Source organism: Centrocercus urophasianus, unplaced genomic scaffold (assembly GCF_019232065.1).
Source record: "Centrocercus urophasianus isolate 14NV4802_14NV808 unplaced genomic scaffold, USGS_Curo_1.0 seq_3, whole genome shotgun sequence".
Lineage (NCBI taxonomy): Eukaryota > Metazoa > Chordata > Aves > Galliformes > Phasianidae > Centrocercus > Centrocercus urophasianus.
The window spans coordinates 3,489,526-3,508,707 of record NW_024884866.1 but is presented as its reverse complement, the minus strand read 5'-3'; the positions used below and the strand labels follow the sequence as shown (position 1 = coordinate 3,508,707).

Sequence of the window (19,182 nt, the reverse complement as noted above, 5' to 3'; positions counted from 1 at the left end):
CAACTCTACTCTTCGTAATGGAGCACCCCTCTGATAACCTTTTGTCATGATTAACATTGCTAGTTTCTTCCTACCCTTTGTTTTACCATCTCTTGCTAAATTTCTAATTTGCCACAATACATCACATTACTTAATTTATTTGGCAGCTTCTTGATGAGAAGCTTTGCCAAAGGCTTTTGTAAAGGGCAAACAAATTTCAGCTGATTCTCAAGTCCATGATTTTCTTGACGTGCTCAAAACATCTTAGTGGAAGAACACATCACTTTCTTTTACAGAAGCCACGTGTCCCTACCGTATCACATTATTCATATCATTATATGTTCCGTTACATTTTTTTCCTCAACATACTAATATTTCTGGTATCACAAGCAGCTTGTTAAATCAAGTTTTCACCCTTATAAGCAACATCCTGGCCAACTTACCAACCAGTTCAAGTGATGAGATCCCACCTACCTGCAAAGGTAGTAGGGCTGAGGGAAATGGTGACATTGGCTAATCCTGCCATTTTATAGCACCCATCAGGTAGATCTTCACTTGCCCCCTTCCTTATATTTGGGAACAAATTCTCCCTTCTACTTACGAAGCACAGGAAGGGAAGGTTTGGCATTCATCTTTCTTTTGTGGAACTTGAGGTTTTATTGCTTTCTGTTTGTTTGTCTTTTTTTCACACTTAGAAAAATACCTCCTCTTATTCCAAGAACAGTAATCTCAAAGGAAAATCAGGTTGTCGAGTGAGGGGGAGTGAATGTTTGCTTCTGGCTACTCACTCTGACTTACATTCAGGAATCTAGTTAGCAGCTTTTTCTTTACCTATTATAGGTTTTCTTTCTCTCACTTACTTTGATGCAAACTAACACCTTCATGAGGGGTATCTGTTTAAACAACAACTACTGCCAGCAACAACTACAACCTGTCCATTTACCATACTTGTCTCCCCACTAATTTTCTCATTTGTTTGTTCTTGGTTCGTTGGCTCTTTTTCAAACCTTGTAGCAAAATGTATTCTCCTAAGACTGCATTCGGGTGCAGTTGAAAGGTCTGTATTTTGCATCTTCCAAGTGCCCGCTACCATTTCATTTCTGATAAGCTCCTTCATTTTCAAAATATTGCTTTTCAAAAGTGTATTTATAAGACACTAGTTTTGGTCTGATCCTTCACCTGAGGATGCATACACTATAAAGTACTTTCTTTTTGAAACTGTTTCCTTGCTTTGCTAAAAAAAAAAAGAAAAAAAAAAAAGCCTTTCTGCAAGACTGGACTACATATTGAAAATATATAAATAATATACATATATAACACGTATAAAATTATTTTATCTTTAAGATTTTAAGACATCATTGCATTTCATGTCTTACTCTTGCACCATAAGCACAAAGTGCCAAGATTAAAAGGCAAGTATTTTAAGTCACTTATGGTATATATCTGTGTCTTGGGGCACAGACTTCCGTTGCAGGAAAGCTGTGTCAGTTTGTATTACCTCCCCTCAGCTGAGGTGAGGTAATGGAATCATAGGGGCCTCCCATGGATCTTTAAGGTTAGCTTAAACATAACTAAACAGAAAACGCTCACATAAAATACAGCCTATCTCCTTCTCAATACAGTGAAGATGCTTTAAAGTAACCAGCTCTGTCTTTCACCAAAATGGACTAGGAATGATCATTCAGTCTTCTGAACTTGGCTAAGAAAGATAAAGAGAAAAACAAATCACTAACGGGGGAGGGGGAGAGTAGTAAGGACCTGTTTACATTCTTCAGAGTCTTTCCTCATTCCCGCTATTGTGTAATCGATAGCCCCCCTAATCAGCAGGTTGATTATAATCCTCTGAATATAACAGAAGTATTATTCTTACATCACACTGTCCTTCACAAGAAACAGAAGCAGGAAGATTCTGTTTTCAAGCACCTCACAATCTACTTGCCATTGCATTTGCCTTTTCTGCTAAGTTCAATCTTCCATTTCTTCATTTTCTATCACAACATCCTGCTTCAGCACATGTTCACAACAAAACTTCTTTTCCACTGCTAGAAGAGCTGGCTCACTCATTTCGGCATTATGTCTATATAGCAGCACAAGGAACATTTATAGGTATTATTTTTGGCCATATGCTCCTCTTCCTTGTTCCCCTTTCCAAGTACTCAGGCTAATATCCTGTTGCTTTCTTGGAACGTATCTGCATGATCTCACAGGCTAAACTTCCACCAATTGCTGAGGAAGGGATGTATATGATCCAAAGATACCAATTGGCCAAAATCTGACTGATGCTTGTGTTACTGCACCAGTAAAAACAGAACGGCCTGAAAACACCTTGCTAAACTACAGCACCCCTTTCTGTTACCTTCTGCAGCTTCAGAACTAGCATTTGATTTTTTTCACTCAGAAAGAAAATAACATAGTCAAACTGAGCATGCATTTAGATAACTGGAGAGGAAGATTTGCCGCTTGACAGGGCAGGACACCTCTCTCATATGCCCATTCATTTTTTTGTTTTTACTTTCAATACCCTTTGGGCCCCAGGAAACCACACTGTGATACCAGACTCAAGTCCTGAGATGCTACTCTCAGATTCCTAGGAAAAAGGGCCAAAACTTGTGGTTATGCAAGCACTATAATTTGTCTCCAAAATAGACTAATAAAATTCTGTACCGTGTCTATTTTAGGATTTTTCTAAGGTGCCTATCACTGTGGAACTGAAATTCCATGTAACAATTATAGATAAAACTACATGCCTTAAAAGGCAATTCACTCAGTCTGTCTTGTTCATTGCACGGAAACATTCCTTCCATTTCCCTTCTTGCACTTTACTTCCTTGCCTTCAGTTGCAAGCTGGCCAGGCAAAGTGCCTGGAAGAAAGCTTTCATCAACACGGTGGGTTGCACATGTAGATCTGAGCGTGGTCAGGGCTGGAATCTGTCCAACTCTCTCTCTTTTAAGATTTCCTTCAGCAGGAGACAAGACATCAAAAATGTTGGCAATATTATATTCTTGGCCAACGAGTTTGGTGTGTTATAACTGCTGGAAAATAACACATTATTTATATTCTATAGACATTATTCATTAACCTAAACATACACAGAATATGGGAGTCCCATATGAATACACACACAAACTGCTAACGGAAATTAAACTCTAAACTTTCAGATTCAATGGAGAATGCCTACAAGAACACAGAAAAAAGAGGAGGTACTCCAGCTCACAGCTACGCTGCCTGAGAGGAAATAAAGACAATATTATCAGATTTGGAAGACGGGAGCTGGACAAAATATCTCAACAGGTTTTGTCTGTCATCCTGACCAATGGAACAATGGATCAACTTAAAATTAAAGAGGAACATTAACAAAAACAAACAAACAAACAAACAAAAAAAACAACACTGAGCTTGTAATAACACAGTAGAGTAAAAAATCGAGTTATAATGACAAACACCATCCTAGCACGGTAATTTTGCAGTCTCACCTGCAGCTGCTGTTAATTCATGGGGAGAAAGAGAGGAGTGGAGAGCTAGAGGCAGCTCTGACTTCATGGGGTTCCTGCCAGGAAGGAGATAAGACCAGGTAGCTCCCGGAGGATTTGGGGACAATGAAAAGAACCAAATTATCCAGCTGAAGTTGCCAGAATACTACATCCTAAATTCCAGCTGTGCTGTACTATTTCTGTTGTGTATTCACTCAATTTTGAACACCGTTAGCTTAAATATATATATGTGTGTATTTGTGTGTGTTCTAAAGCCTCATATTTATTGAGATAGAGATTTAAAAGCAGCACGTTTTTATAATCAGAAAAGAAAACTGATTTTTTATTTTATTTTTAATCTTGGTATCAATTTATACTTTTTATCGAAGAGAACTCAAAATATATCTGACACTGCTGTTGAACAAATGACTAACATGTCTCTATTTCATTCATCTATACTATGCAAATATTTCAATTTCACAGAAACTCTGACTTGATAGACAATGTTTTTATGAATGGACAATGTGAATGAGGAAGTGTATGCAACCCCTGGAAATTAAGCTAGAATATTATCTTGCAAATATCTGTACTCACGATTTTATGCATCTATTCGTAAGACTACAAGCAAGAATAAAAGATCAAATACTGGCCAATTAGTTTTATAAAGCAATTGGCTTAATCTTAAATAAAGCAGTTTTACTAGCAAAGATCACTGAGTCCATCACAACCTGCATGACTAGACTGCACCGACTGAAGAGCCTTAGAATCTTACTTACACAATAAATCTAAGAGAGACTCAAAATGAGCTCAAATTAAGCAATAATCACCATACTAACAAATAATAAATACTACCGTTACTTTGCTTTCATTAGGAGTTTGTTATAAGACAACACGGGTTCAGATAATAAAGGGGTTTAGCTTAGGCAGGGAGCAGAGAAGACTGCAAGGGTTCAGAGAGCCACCAACCTGATAGCACACAGAGACAGTGAAAAAGTTCAGGATGCTGGAAGAAATCAGATCTATGACCTTCCACGGAAATCACCACATGGAAAAGTAAGGGATAGGCCCTTGCCCTGTAAATAATAATAATTCCAAAAAGGTACAAAATGCAGAGATTAAGAATTTCCGCAGGGAATAACAGAGAGATCTTTCACAAAACACTGGACAATAACAGGCCTCTGCCAAAGAAGAGCAAATTTTCAGGCGATGCGTGCCTCTGTGCAGACTGTCAACAACTGAAAACGAAAAACTTCTCTTACTGTACTTAGATCTCATTCTTTCATGTCTTCTACTAAGTCCTAAAAATAAAAAAAAATAATAAAAAAAAAGACTTGCAAATACCAAACCTACTTGGAACTGATTAGGTTCAGCATAATACACTAAGGATGCCTGGGAATTGTGCACTGATTTACACTAGGAGAAGATGTTAACTTCGAGACTTCGGGAGGATCATTACAAGACCTAGCAAGGACCTGAAATGCAGCATGATCTGCTATTATGATCACTGAATCATCTGATCTAATACTTAACAGTTACTGAGGTCTAAGCAAGGCAAGACTCCTGTCCAGCCAACTCAAGATTTTGCAATTGCAGCACACAGAAGCTCAACTGACACTCCTGTCCCCCCCCATACACTGAGAGACCTGTTGTCCAAAGCAAACAAAATACAAACTAATAAAACATTTCACTGCAATTATAATAGCTCAACAGTATTAACAAAGTAAACTTTTTCCCCTTCAGCTTCTTTATCCGTGGATCAATGGGCCAGGTACCATTTTTATTTCACCAGGCATGCCCTACCGTACGCAAAGATCAGGTACTTTGTGCTTTGCCATCATACAGTACTTCTGCTGAATACTTGTTCTTCTAAATTTCTTCTCCATTTCTATTCTCTATATCAACATAAATGTTGGTTAAGTTTCTTCAGGAGCCTAAAACGTAGGCTGAATTAAAAACATACCTTAAGTTTAGCAGAAACACTTCAAAACAAAACATTACAGTATAACCTGTTTTTCATCATTTTGGATGCTTCATTTCTGGAGTATCTGCAGTTAAAAACCATGGCAAGGATAAAACTAAAACTGAAGAGCTGTAGGCCAAGTTTCTACACTCACTTAGGGTATTGCAATGGCAGACAGATACTCGCATGCATCCTGAAAGCAGAACCCCTGTGTTTGCATGGTGTCACATCTCAGCTAATATCCCCGCTTCTGGTGGTTCCAGGTCCATAACTAAATCTATCACAGACAACTTGTGCTGCATCAAGTGAACTCAAACAGGGCAGTTTCCACACAACATAAAACGGAAAGGCAAGCAAAGGAAAACAATTCATTTCTTATCTAATTATGGTGTCTCTATTTAAATAAAGACATAATTATAGCATTAATAGTGAACTTTAATTCTCGCAAATGCCACTGAAGTATGTTCGTTGCACTATCATTTCCTGATTGACAAGTCAAATGCTTTGATAGTCAGTAAACACTTCCCTTACCTTCATGTGTGATTTGAGATTGTCCTTACGCGCACAGCGAAATGGACAGAGTGGACACTGATGACTTTTCAAACCTGTATGAATCACCATGTGCCGTTTCCAGTAACTCTTCCTCTTGATAACCAAACCACAGATTGGACACTGGAAAGGTTTTCCTCCTTCTTCTTCTGAGGCTTAGCAGAACGGGGGAAGAGAAAGAGAGGATCCTTTACAGACACTTATTGAATGCTTTTCTCCTGTAAACGTACTCAAGATACCATTTTTCAGTGCTAGAATTGCATCTGCAAAGGGACGCAACAGTTAAACAACAACACATATCAGAAATTTCAGTTCCTCCCCCTGCATGTCCCTTTCCCAGTTAATCTAGTTATTCTCCCTCTAAGAAAGGTCACAATAATTTTACAAAGGTTAATGTCCCAAACATCCTCTGGCTAATCAGTAGGGGATGCTATTCTGTCTCACCTCGTGCTAATGTTCCTTACAATTTAACAGAACTGAGATGGATGTCTCTCATAATCATCACTTTTCAGCCTCATTTCCTATCAAATGCCAGTTGTAGTCGGGTATGGAAAATATGCTTAATTGTTCCAAAATGATCCATTCCCACATTCGACGGTTAGCCAGAACACGGGGGATATAAAACACAGAGCACTTCACAGCTTAACTGATAAGCATGCTGGCATTGCATCTCAGACATATTTAACAGGAGAATCGTTTAACCAGGGCTCAAGCAGATGCTGCTGCAACTTCAGCCATCAGTAGTCCTAGGGTCACGGGTATCCTTCTACTCTGCTTGCTACCAGGGCGTTAAATCCACTGCCTTCCTAAACATTTTCACTCTGCTTTACTGTGCTAAGATAGTAAAAGGATTTGATGGCATTTGTCAAGTAAATATGGTTAGTCCCCTGCGTGTGGAACCATCTCAAGGTTGACGGAAAGAGAAATCCCTTGCTGCTGACCATACACAACTAACCATCCACTCTTCCCCTCGTCACAACTTCCTCTGCTTACTACAAAAGCCTAGAATTACTACAGAATTTGAAGCTTTTTTTTCCAGACTGTTTTCAAATATCCAGAGCTCAACAATGCTTATCCCTACTGTCAGGAATGTCTCTCAGAATATTTCACCTCATTTTTATCAGTTATTTCCTACTGATAAGAATATAGCAAACACCAAATTCCCTTGATGAGGAACTAAGTAGTAAAAACCTCCAGAAAGATTTATCATATCCTCAAAAATAATTCCTCTTATTAAGTAGGAAACAAAGACTGTAATTCCACCAATTAGGTACTCAGTGTCTAAGTGCAAAAAAAGGACACACTGACAAAGCATGTACTTTTGCCATTTTAGAAATTCTACTCATGAAATTTTCTATCACACTCAACTTATTATCAAAGTGTTCCCCTCTCTGAATCTCTAAAGAGCATGCCAAAACCAATGCTATAATTACTTGTTTCACTTTTTTAGCATCTTTACTTCCTCAGAAAAAAAAAAAAAAAAAAAGTGAGAAATAGAAAGAAATACATATTGTTAGCTTTTTTTTTTCCTAGCATTTATTTCCCTTCTCTCATTACCTTTTCTCCAGCATCTGGCTACCACGCAGGATTCAGAACAGAAATGTGTAACAAGCCTATTTTTTGTTTTTAATCTATTTTTCCTGCCCACTAAAAATAAATCCCTAAACAAGATGAACCAATAGCAATTCAGCACTTCACAAAAGAAATGGACCAAATGCCTTCTGCCTCCTGGGCAGCATGAGGGGGGGCTGAGCAGCAGGGCAGGAAGGGAGGCAGGCAGGTGGTGCCCGCACAGCCACCTTAAGCAAGCCTCAGGGTGAGGAGCAAAGGGTGGGTGGTGTGGTGGTGGGCAGCGGGGCTGCAGTCTTTTGTCAAGATACGGTACAACACGTGGTTCTTCTGGGAGCCAGTAACGGTGAAGCCACACAGTAGCCCACCATTGCTGCTGGATGTCTTGAGTGGCCCGAGTGTGCTAGCAGTACCTTTGGTGAGCAGCAGCTCCTTTCAGCCTTTCTTCTGCTTCTGGGCCTTCAGTGCATATAAATATCTAAAGCGCAGGGACCAAATGGACGGGGCCAGGCTCGTTAAAGCAGTGCCCAGTGATGGAACAAGGGGCAACGGCACAAACTGCAATACAGGAACTTTGTACTAACATGAGAAAGAACTTCCTTACTTTGAGTGTTACAGAGCACTGGAACAATCCACCCAGAAGGCATCTCCTACCCAGGAGATACTCAAAACCCACCTGCACACTTTCCTGTGTCATCTGCTCTAGGGAACCTGCTTCAGCAGGGGAGTTAGACTAGATGATTGTCAGAGGACCCCTCCAGCTCCTATGACTCTGCAATACTGTGACTCGACCAATAATACTGACAATTAATGGCGAATGGGAATTACATCGACCCTGCTCAAGGCTCAGCCATGTTAGCGCTTTACTTCATTTACCTCAGCAAAAGGAAAAAAATGGCGTTTTCAGCTTTCCTTCATTTACACTGACATCCATCTTATGTCACACAGCATCAATTACTTGAAAAAAGTGAACTGAGAATTAGCCAGGAAGAAAATCTGGGAACACAACTGCAAGCATTGCAGACAAAAAGTTATTACCAAGCAAGTATTCAGTCAGTTAAAAAAAGGGTCTGCTGCCTATACTCATTCAGAAATGACATCAGAATTTTAACAGAGATTACAGACTTCCTTCTAAGTTTGATCCAAAACATGTAAGCAACTAGTACAGCTGGCAATACTAGCAAATAGACTGCTAACAAAATGAGCCTTCTTTTTACCCTTTCACGCTAATCCATACAAGTAATGATCAAGCCCACCAAACCCGACCTGCAGCATCACTTGACGATGTTCTTGTAAGTCACAGCTCCAGCCTCTTGCCTGAAATACGTCTGACCAAACAGCTCAAAATCACAGACAAAAGAGCAGCAGAAATACTCTTGTTATTAACATCTGCTTCAAAATAGCCTCCATCTTTGCTATTCCTTACTTGTCAACACAGAATTTCTTACAGAGTACTGATCTTATAACCAAAGCAGGATGCTGCTGGTGGGTAAGTAAAACAGATTTGTAACAACAAATTAAAATCACCAGTACCTTAAATACTCTAAGCACAACAGGGGAGCAAAACCTATTCCTACTGGTCTGGGAACAAACCAAAAACCCTAGGTCTCAAGAAGCAACTACCCACACAATTACAGATTACAGTAAACAGCATTATGAAGTGAAATATTGGTCTTTTGCTTTTAATGCCGTAAGGTCATAAATGCAAAAGGAATTGAGAATGTGTGACATTTATTTTTATGGTAAAAATACACATGCCCTGCTACCCTACACAATTTTTACAGAATCTTCCAATCAAAGGTCACTTCTGACCTTTTTGACTAACAGTGACTTTTTTTTTGTGAGCTCCATTCCTCCATGGCCAAAGGAAACAAGAATTTGGCTTTCCACAATCAACATCAACAAGATATGCTAACCAGCAGCTTGCTTTTTGTTTTCAGTTGGTTAATTATTTAGAAAGGAAAAACTTAATTGTGTATTAGAAAACCGACTTAGAAGATCTTTTGTTATGAACATTACACTATAAAGTCAGGTTGGATGCCAACTGGCCCTGGCCCAGTGCGTATAAACTGAAAGGAAACACCCTTCCTCTTGGGATCCTAGTCCCATATATTATAAAAAATGAATAGTTGTTCCTTGGTTACCAAGGACCTGAAGCAGTCGGCCCCTATTGTTATCTTTCAGCAGTACAGTAAGCTAGAGCCTTCAGCAAAGAGAACAGTTGCTAGGAATTTGCTGCATCAGAGCTGGTTTATGAAGCGATGCTACTACCAGAGCCAGAGCATTCCCCTAGTATAAGCTGCATAAAGTACACAGTTTGTTAGTTGAACAAGAACCTGGATTTTATTACAAATATCTACCTTTCCCGAGTGAAAAGGGAGCTTTTTTTTTTTTTCCAGCAAGAAACAAATAACTACAAATTAATTTTAACCTTTCGCCTTTCCTATAGCTGCCTTTCCTGTAAGAAGACGAGTCTGTATCAGAAAGTTGCATCAATGCCCAACACAAAGGGGCCTTTTTCTGGTTTCGCTTCTGTTACTCTGAAAAGGACTTTATTTAAACAAATGGGAACCTTATGCCAAGACCCATGGCAAGAAAAGTTTGCCACTTTAACTGCCTTAGCAAAATATACCAGCAAAGCCCTTGCAGAGCACTTGCATCTTGCAGTAAAAAACTGCTCTCAGCTGCACTCATCAGACCCCTTTCTTACAATGGCCTCATCAGGCTCCCCAACTGGTTTGCTGCACTCCTGCAGTCAGGCTAACGTTCCACACACATTCAGTCTGATGCAGCTCGAACGCACTGAGCCACTTTGTGCACCTTGTGAAGATACCTGGTGAGCTTCCTCCCTACCAGTGGAGGAAGAGCGCTGATAGTAGACATGAGAAGTGTGTATTATCCACTAGAATATACAACTACTGATGTGAACATTTTATAAAAAGAGGTGAAAGAAATCTTGTTTTTCCTAGTTTTGAAGACAGGTAATTTATGTTGTCCTGCGTGGCCTACCAGCTCTTCAAAGCTTTTGTTACCAAGACTATATTTTTTTTTATGCCCTGTAAGCCCAGTTCCTTGGATGCCAACAGTCGGAACTGGTGGAGAGAAGGCTCAAGTGAGAAATAGTCTTGTTGAGCTAAATCAGAGAAAGGCAGTTCACTTTTTTTTTAATGACAAAGCTTTGTAAAAGACTGAACATGTGAGATTTGTTCATGCTGCAAAAAAAATTTAATGAAAAGTGGCAACATAATAATATACTCTGGTAAATTAGGACAGGGTAGTAAGCGATTATACAAAAGTCCATTTGTGACAGAGACAGCAGGAGGGAGAATTCTTCCTTGTCCAGTATTTCAAAAGCACGAGTTTTGTATATGCTCACTGATACTGTGAGCTCCCTAACAGGGATTCTTTGATCTTCTCCATTAAATATTTTTGTGGATTTATTTTGAACGTGCTGAGGGGGGGGGAAATGCCATTGTATGAAATTTAAAAAAAAAAAAAAAAAGTTACTGAACTTGAACCCTTGTATCTTTCAACGAATGGAAACATTTGTGAGTTTGGTCTTCAACTGGTATTTTAAAAAGCTTTTCTATTGTTTCCCTACGGTACTTAATTACTGTTCCCATAATACACAGAATCAAAACAAATCCAGACCCACTGAAGAAATGCTATGTAAGGCTACAGAAAAGCAAATGCATTCTATTTAGTTGCTCAAACCATATCCATACCTGTACTAGTGGGTTTGGATGCTCTTCCCTTAGAGACTGGCAGTAGCAATAATTCCAAAGACTGTGGTGGAGTTGCTTTCTCTTGCTTCATCTCTGAAAGCTGCAGGGGATCCTCAGCAACCAGTGATTTCTTCTTCTCTGCCAACAGGGTGCCTGCAGCCCTTGCAGCAACCTCTTTGAGCAGGGCAGCTGAAGAGGTCATAGAAGCCAGAGAAAGGAAAGAACTAGCCGGAGGCGGGTGCTCCTGCCCAGGAGTCATGCTTCTTTCACTCACTTTTTTTGATAAAGCTGCTAATGTGGAGCTGGCAGACTGGGAGCTAAAAGGTGAGGAAAAGGATTCAAATCTTACATTATCTTCAGTCCTTGAAAGAGATCTGTCCTGCAGAACAGCATTGGCTGCGGCTTTCAGTTTCAGGATAGCTGAATCGGGGGACAAACTACAGGTGGTGGTTGAGTTTGGCAACCACTTACCTTGATTCCATATAAAGTGACTACCTGCATTGTATTGGTCACTTTGCTCCTGTTTCTCAGCTAGCTTTCTGGCAAGCACACTGAGCTGCTGGGCATGATGAGCAGGTGGAGAGAAGGAGAGATTTGAGCCAAGATTTACCGGGGACTCAACTCTGCCATTGACTGTAACAGCAGCATCCAGCTTGAGGGAGCCAGCCTCCAACAGCCGCCTCAGGTTACTACTCAGTGGCTTATTTGAACCAGGAGGTTCTTCCTCACACAGAGACGACGCATCAGGAGAAAGGTGCTCTTTGCTCTGCAGTGTGTCTCTTAGTGCTTCATTTTCAATGGTTCCCAACTCCGCTGTGTTGCTGCTAGGAGTTGCACTTCCCAAAGAAGTATCTGGGGAAGTGGACTGATCTTGGATTCTGTCTTCAAGAGACAACTTAAAGTTCTCCTGGACTTCTCCATATGATGCTTCTGAAGGAGTCTCTGAAGAATTTCCAAACCAGCGTTCCTCTTCACTGAGTTCACCTTCCACTTCTTCCTGTCTGGTACCATCTGTACGAAACCAAGAATAACAGTATTATTTCCAAATCTCTTCAAAGTAATTGCTTAATATAGAGTATACTTGGCTCTGCACAAGTCTCCTAAATAGTCACCTAACATTCCACTGAAGTGCATGGACTTGGCATCAGTCTGGATTAAGCGATCAGGAAAAAGTGTTTTGAAAATGAAAAAGGGTTCATTTGAAGACAAAATCAAGGAAGCTTGTCATTGCTCAGTCAGTATCACTGAAACAGCTAAAACTGCAGCAATATAAACATGCCACAAATATATACCATGGCACCACTCGTACATTGCAACGATTGCTAGAGTAGTTTGCACATCCTGCAAAACGTTACAAACGGTACAAAGCAAGGATTTAATAGGCCCAGAAAGTATTGGATACTTGAGTCTCAGTACAGATAACAGGCATGCTTTCAAAAGCATATCAGTTCTGTAGTTGTTCAAAGAAGTTTCTTCCAGAGACTTTAAATCCTAGCCCAATCCTGCAGTGACCCCTGTCTAAAATATAATAAAATTTGTACCAATAACACACTTCATGTCTGAACACCTGAAATGACTAATACATGAATGCAAGCGAAGGCTCTAGTCTCTCCAGCTATTTGGAAGACAAATATCATACATTTAAAACCAATTTTTTTTTTGGTACACTACTTGTTTTTCATTTGCTTGTCACTCTTCATCAAAGTTTCAAACTACATATAGATATATATTTAAATATAAATTGTTAGTCTCAATGCAATTAGTCATATTTTCTCTTCTGGTTAACTGTAATACATCTAGTTTCTCCACAGATCTAACTGGCAGTGTTTATAGAGCTGTGTTGCTCTTCTTTCTCTAAGGTATGTAAAGTAATACAGATGTGACCAAGGCTTTTTTGGTTTTTTTTTGGTTTTCTTTTCCAGATCTTGCAGGCCAATCAGAACATAATCAAGAACAGCAACAATGCCAGAACTGAATCCATGTTATCATCTCTTGTTAGACAGCTCTCACATTTCTTACTCTCAGACTCAGTGTCCCTAGATACAAAACAATCTTTGTAATCATACTGCAGCAAAACAAAAGCATTTAATATAACCCTCCTCTGACATTCTGGAAATAAGCCTGCATGATATGTATTGTACCTATAATCATGTATTATTTCTAGATTCTTTACTTAATTCCTGCAAATTGCAAAGCTTGGAGAGAAGTTGATAAATAAAATTTTACATTTGTATTATTACTTTGATCCAATGAATCGAAGAAGGAAAAATCTAGCCAACTGCATCTTGAATACAGAGATAACAGCATACAATCTGAAGGCAGAGTTATTTATTTTTAGATGTTACATACAATATGAGGAATAGTGCCTCTTAGTAAAAGTTTCTTTTACTCAAAAGCTCTTCAATTTCTTTCACCGTTTTAAGACACTATATAAACGACTCCGTCTCCTTAGATTAGTATTTTAATTAGAAGATTTAGCATCACTGCTATTCAAAACAACACCAAGAAAAGCCCAAAGCACTTATCTAAAATTATTTTCATACCACCCAAGTTAACATCACAGACACAGCAATGTTAACAGTAGCTTAAGGATAAAGGCCAGCATCAGGTACATACCAATAAAGCAGATGCATACAAAACAGTCGAGGCAGCACATAAGGCAGCTTGTAGGAAAACTGAACATATTCTCTCTTCACCCTGTGAGCACTACTAAGTAACCTGAGGGATATCTACAGAGCTGAGTGCAGCCAGAGGAGAGATCTGTCCACACCTACCTGAAGCAAGCAAATTACGGACTGGGAGCCAGGAAAGCATCTTGCTGGCACTTTCCTTGACCTGACAGACCAAGAAGAGGGCACAGCAGAGAGCTGACACCACTGCACAGCTTTGGAGACAGAGCCTGCCTACATCCTACTGCTTAATTTCATGCACGTTTACGTTTGTCTGTGTTAAAACATCCTCCCCACACCGAAACCTCTCTCTCCGTGTCTCCATTCTCTGTCCATAAATAACAAGGGAGAATTGTATTTCCCTCCACTCAGTCATCAAAAAATAGCAGTTTGAGGGATAAGTAGGCCTCTTTTAGAGAAATTTCCAATTTAATAAACCTCCAAATTTCTCTGTTCCTTGACACGTACCTCTTCCTTATGTTGACGGATTCCTAGATGCAATCAGTCCTTTAAAATACCTGCTAAATAACACTGTTCTTTAAAACCTTGTTCATCCTACTTGCACTGGAAATTAATTCTTCCCTCTCACCTCTATCAGTTTTTGCAGTAACCACAAAATAAACGTCCCACATATATTTTCACTATCTATTCTCCTTTCTGTGGCTGACAACCCAGGAAATACTCACAGTAGGGACACTGGCAAATTGACAGTAAGGATGTGGGGTGTGGAACTACATCTGCTCTGGCAGGGCCACTATATGGCCTTCTTTGACACTAACACAAATACACAATATCTGCAACTAAAAAAAGACAGCAAAGGCAAGACAGGACAGTAACAGACAGTAGCATAACTTGGATCACTGTTCTTTTCCCAGAGATACACATTCTCTATCGGTCCTGCCCATCGTAAGGGCAGCCAACAGCATCCTACTGACAGGGAGCTGCAGGAGTGAAGTTCTTATCTTTTTCACTTAAGAGGTTGCCATCAAGGCCAGAAATTCCCTTCACCTCGGGCAGTGCACAGAGCTCCCCCTCCTGTTGTTCATCTGCCTGGACCTACTCAAGCTTGCTCAAAACTTCCAAGTGGTCTGTACAAAAAGCATGGGCAAATTTCCTCTGCAGCATCTCTATCCCCAAATCCAGCTGGACTTGCCTTTTTTTTTTTTTTTTTTTTTTTTTTTTTTCCCCAGTACAGTTTCTTTCAGTACACAAAAATCAGACCTCTAACTGCTGACACAGTTCTAATTTTCCTTTCCTGAGTAATTCCCGCTGCTGCTGCAGTATCAAGTCCACAAGTACTTTAGGGCTGTAAGGTTAATGCTGAAAAAGCCAGCATCAGTGTCTTATCATGAACTCAGTCAAGCCTCCTTTTAAACACTAGTGAATTGGTTTAGAAGCATAACTGTGAAGCCTGACAATTTCACTTCTAAGCCAAGTTGCCATTCAAGGCCTTTAAGGGCAGGACTTTAATTCACATAGACTCACAAGCCTTTGAACAAGCTTCAGAACTCTAGAAGTCAACCCAACCCATCGACTCACACACCTTCAAATTGAACAAAACCTTCCTCAGAACTCAGGGGATGAGTCCGTGGGACACCCAGTCCAAGTCTAACTGAAGCAAGAGCCAATCTCCACGTGCTTGTCAAGAAATTTCAGCTGAATTCCCTACTTGTGGCAAAAGGTCTGCGTAGTGCATTTATTCCTCCTCTTACAACACAACTAAGGAGCTCCAGTGAGAAGTGCCTGAAAGCTTAGTAGCTTAGCTGAGTAGAAACGCAATCCCACATTTATGTTTCTTCTCCCCACAACAAACATACTACAGTTAAAACAATTACTTAATGGATGCTCAGCTACAAGCATTTCATTCTTATTTAAGTCCGAAATGCTAAATGTAGGTAAGAAAGCACATGGCAATTGCAAAATAGGGAAAGGTAACTTAAAAATTGAAGACAAATTCTCACCAACTTCATTTAGAAGAAGACCTTGCCAGAAGGAATCTGCCAACACTTAGCTAGTAACTGGTCATCAGATCGGCTCTTCTCAACGTGATTTGAGAGTCAAGACACGTCAGCACTTCTCTTTCCTCATTTCCACAGCAGTTCTGAAGGGAGCTCTGCTTCCCAAATCACCTTTCTCTGGCAGAGACTGGTACAGTTACAGGCGTCCTGCATGCTTCAGGAATGTGCCATCACACTGCACCAGGAACCTCAAACAAGTACTTTCCACTCCCGTCCGCATCAACACGTTGTTGGGCCACTGATGTAGCCCATTATCAAACAATCTCTGGCAAAGTCACAAATGCGAGCAAAATCACTGCTTGAAGAAACGCCAGTTTCCCATGCTTGCCTTCTTGTTTGCTTGTTTTCAAATACAGAAAAGTTCTGTTTCCCCTTTCAAGAGCTGAGTTTAACAGTTAAGTCTTATTAATCCCAAGCCATGTTATTTCATATTGAGAGCATCTGCTCCTTTACGTAGAATCACGATTAGAACTTGACTGTGATTTGAATAAAGGTGTAAATATTAACTGCCCAAATTAGTTATCTCTGAAAACTGAAAAAAAGACAAACAAGTATATTCATTTATATACTAAGCCACCCAATTCAAACGTGGGAAATTCTAACTACACCTTATGCAAAGTAATGTAATGGTACACGTGCCACTCATGAAAGCAGCAAGTGTTCCACAATGCCAGCCTGTACAAACCTGGAGCACTAAAATATGAATGCAGTGGACCACACGGAAAAGGTAAGAGTCTTCAAGTTAGGCACTGAGCGACAGGCGTGGGCAGTGAAAGCGTTACTATAGAAACACCGTGTGGACCACCAAAAATTATCTGAAAAATGGCTACAGTTAAGGAATCTATTCCAAAGAGTTTGAATTTTCCTTGTAAAAGGGACATAATTTCACTTTAATTACTCAGTGCAACTATTAAGTTACAGAACTTCAATACAGAATTAACATTGCATAGGGATATTTATATTCCTCCATACACTATAGTGACGTGAAACATATGGAAGTCATAATTATGGGATTACAGAATGAAAATTAAAACAAATATAAAAGAAGGTAGATGTCACATCATTTCAAAGAAATGCTCACAGGAAAATCGCTGATGAGATAGATTAGTTAAGATTGCCCTAACTTCAGCAGTTATGCACCAAGAAAAGTCTGGGAGTCTACAGACACAGGAATTGATAGTGACAGAAGGCTTCATTCTTATTATCTTGATATCAAATACTTGATGTATGTAAAGGTTTCAGATATGATCATTCAAGTTTGTCTCAATCTAAATAACTTACAGTTGCATTTGTTGGCTATTTGGCACCCGAGTCATCTTCCCAGTTTTTTGCTCCAATACACTTCTGGCTCTTATCTCTGATATTTTCCTACCCTTGAGCTTTTGTTTAGTCTAACTGAAGCTCGATTAAACTGGGAGTATAAGCAGCAGTGTAACAGCATGTCTTATTCCATCTGAAATGCCTATCACAATCCATTTTATATATTATCTCATACTACACACTATACCATGGCCTACTGAAAGAGTAGGTCATCCTAGTTACAGGTATATGCAGGGGAACTGAGGAGCCCTGCAAGATGTCTAAAGAGTTTACAGAGTTGTATTAGATGAACCAGAAAGCCATCCGTGAGGAGTTCTATGGAACCAAAGAGTGACTTAGATGAGTAATCAAATAAAAAAAAAACGTTTTTTAGAAAGAAAACAAACAACAATGGAACAACCTAGAGCTTGGCTTCATGTGCCTTCTGTCAAGAACAGCAAGAAAAGAGGGAGACACAACAAGGATGAGAAGCAGATGAGACCAGAGAAAGCATGGATAACTGTAAAGGCAGCTGTCTAGTCGAGGACAAGGAAGAGGTGAGGCGAAGTAAATCTCTGTGCTCATATCTGGCTTCCAGGAAGGTTTCAACCACCACCGATAACACATCAAGATTCCATGTCCCGCTCTCTCCCATCTTCTTTCTTTCCTATTCCTCGAACAAGGATTAGGGACCTGGCCACAGGCCAAACTGCACTGTTCTGGCAGTCCGTTGCAGAATAGACTCTCTTCACAGGTGCTGCAACCCAGATTCCATCACAACCATTACCACCAGCATCATATCCAAGTACGAAGAGTTTCCCATCGTACAGTGGCAGCACATTCAGGAAGAGAATGCAGCTCCAAGTCTCCGTTACAGCTCTGCAACAGTCAATCAACTGCTGATGTACATACTCCAGCCCTTTAAAATTGGAGTACATAAGGATGCTCTCTTCCTCAAGTCAAACTGATTAAGTACCACTGGCAAATGAACCTTGAAATTTGTCAGAGTGGTTGCTAGCCACCCTGGGCAGAACAGTTTAAGTGAAGTACAGAAAGTAGAAGCCATACTGGAGAGGATCCAGGATAAAATTAGAGAAGAGGAACTTGAAGTCCTCACTGTTAACAGAATATTCAGTGAGAACGATCAGCCGCAGAAGTATCATGGCAGAATTTAGTATAGACCAGAAAACAGATTAAGGTGCTAAGGACTGAATACAGTAAATATCTTCAGATGAATTATGTACATTGTGTATCATTTTAGCAATAAAAAAAATGATTACAAGAGATCACTCAGTATTATCACCTAACTTCCTAACTCACATCATCTCAGAGAAAATATTCACAGAAATCCTTGCTAATTGCACAATCAGGTAGTACCAAAAGAAATACTCTGGCATATCCTACAGAAATCACTCCATCCAGTCCCATACAAACTACCCTTATTTGTATTCAAGATGTCTTTTCAAGCACTTCAATTTTTTTTTTTTTTTTAGAAGTGTTTCTGTCATTTCTTGGTCTCAACAAATTGTGGGTTCCCACACTCTGCTCATTATGTGGATGTTCAGTTTGTAGAACTACTTCAGAGAAGCTGGATGCACTGTACACTGACATACCCAAACTCTACCTCTAAAAAGCATTTACAGTCACATTGGATTAGGCCATACATCCGGAGAGCAGTAGCACTGTTGATTTTCCCAAGGGGATGCTTGCAAGAAAATCATGATTCTAATAAAGACACAAAGGCCTGCCTTAACTTCTTTTATTACATCAACAGCAGCAAATAAAACTTAGAAGTCACAGTTACATAAACAGTCATGTGCTAGAGTGCCCTCAGTCCCCTATTTTCCCTTCATCGTTTCTGTGACCTATAATAGGTAAGCAGCACAGTAAGTCACTGTCCTCTTTCAACAGAATTTCTGGCTCGCTCACTTATCAACGGGATG

General features: G+C 39.8%; 1 protein-coding gene across 7 annotated transcripts in view; it reads right to left on the bottom strand.

Moving 5' to 3' along the window:
* ZNF827 (zinc finger protein 827) overlaps nucleotides 1-19,182 on the bottom strand; it is a 106,794-nt gene that overhangs the window by 68,033 nt on the left and 19,579 nt on the right. For 2 of the 7 annotated variants that reach the window (XM_042828420.1, XM_042828422.1), the window contains exons 2-3: nucleotides 11,254-12,264; nucleotides 5,942-6,114 (exon numbers count right to left, since the gene is read on the bottom strand). In XM_042828420.1, coding sequence (XP_042684354.1) covers nucleotides 5,942-6,114; nucleotides 11,254-12,264 — 1,184 coding nt within the window. Of the gene's footprint in view, nucleotides 1-5,941; nucleotides 6,115-11,253; nucleotides 12,265-13,869; nucleotides 14,013-19,182 lie in introns of those variants that run through there. The other 5 variants (XR_006170485.1, XR_006170484.1, XM_042828421.1 and 2 more) reach the window with 5 other exon arrangements.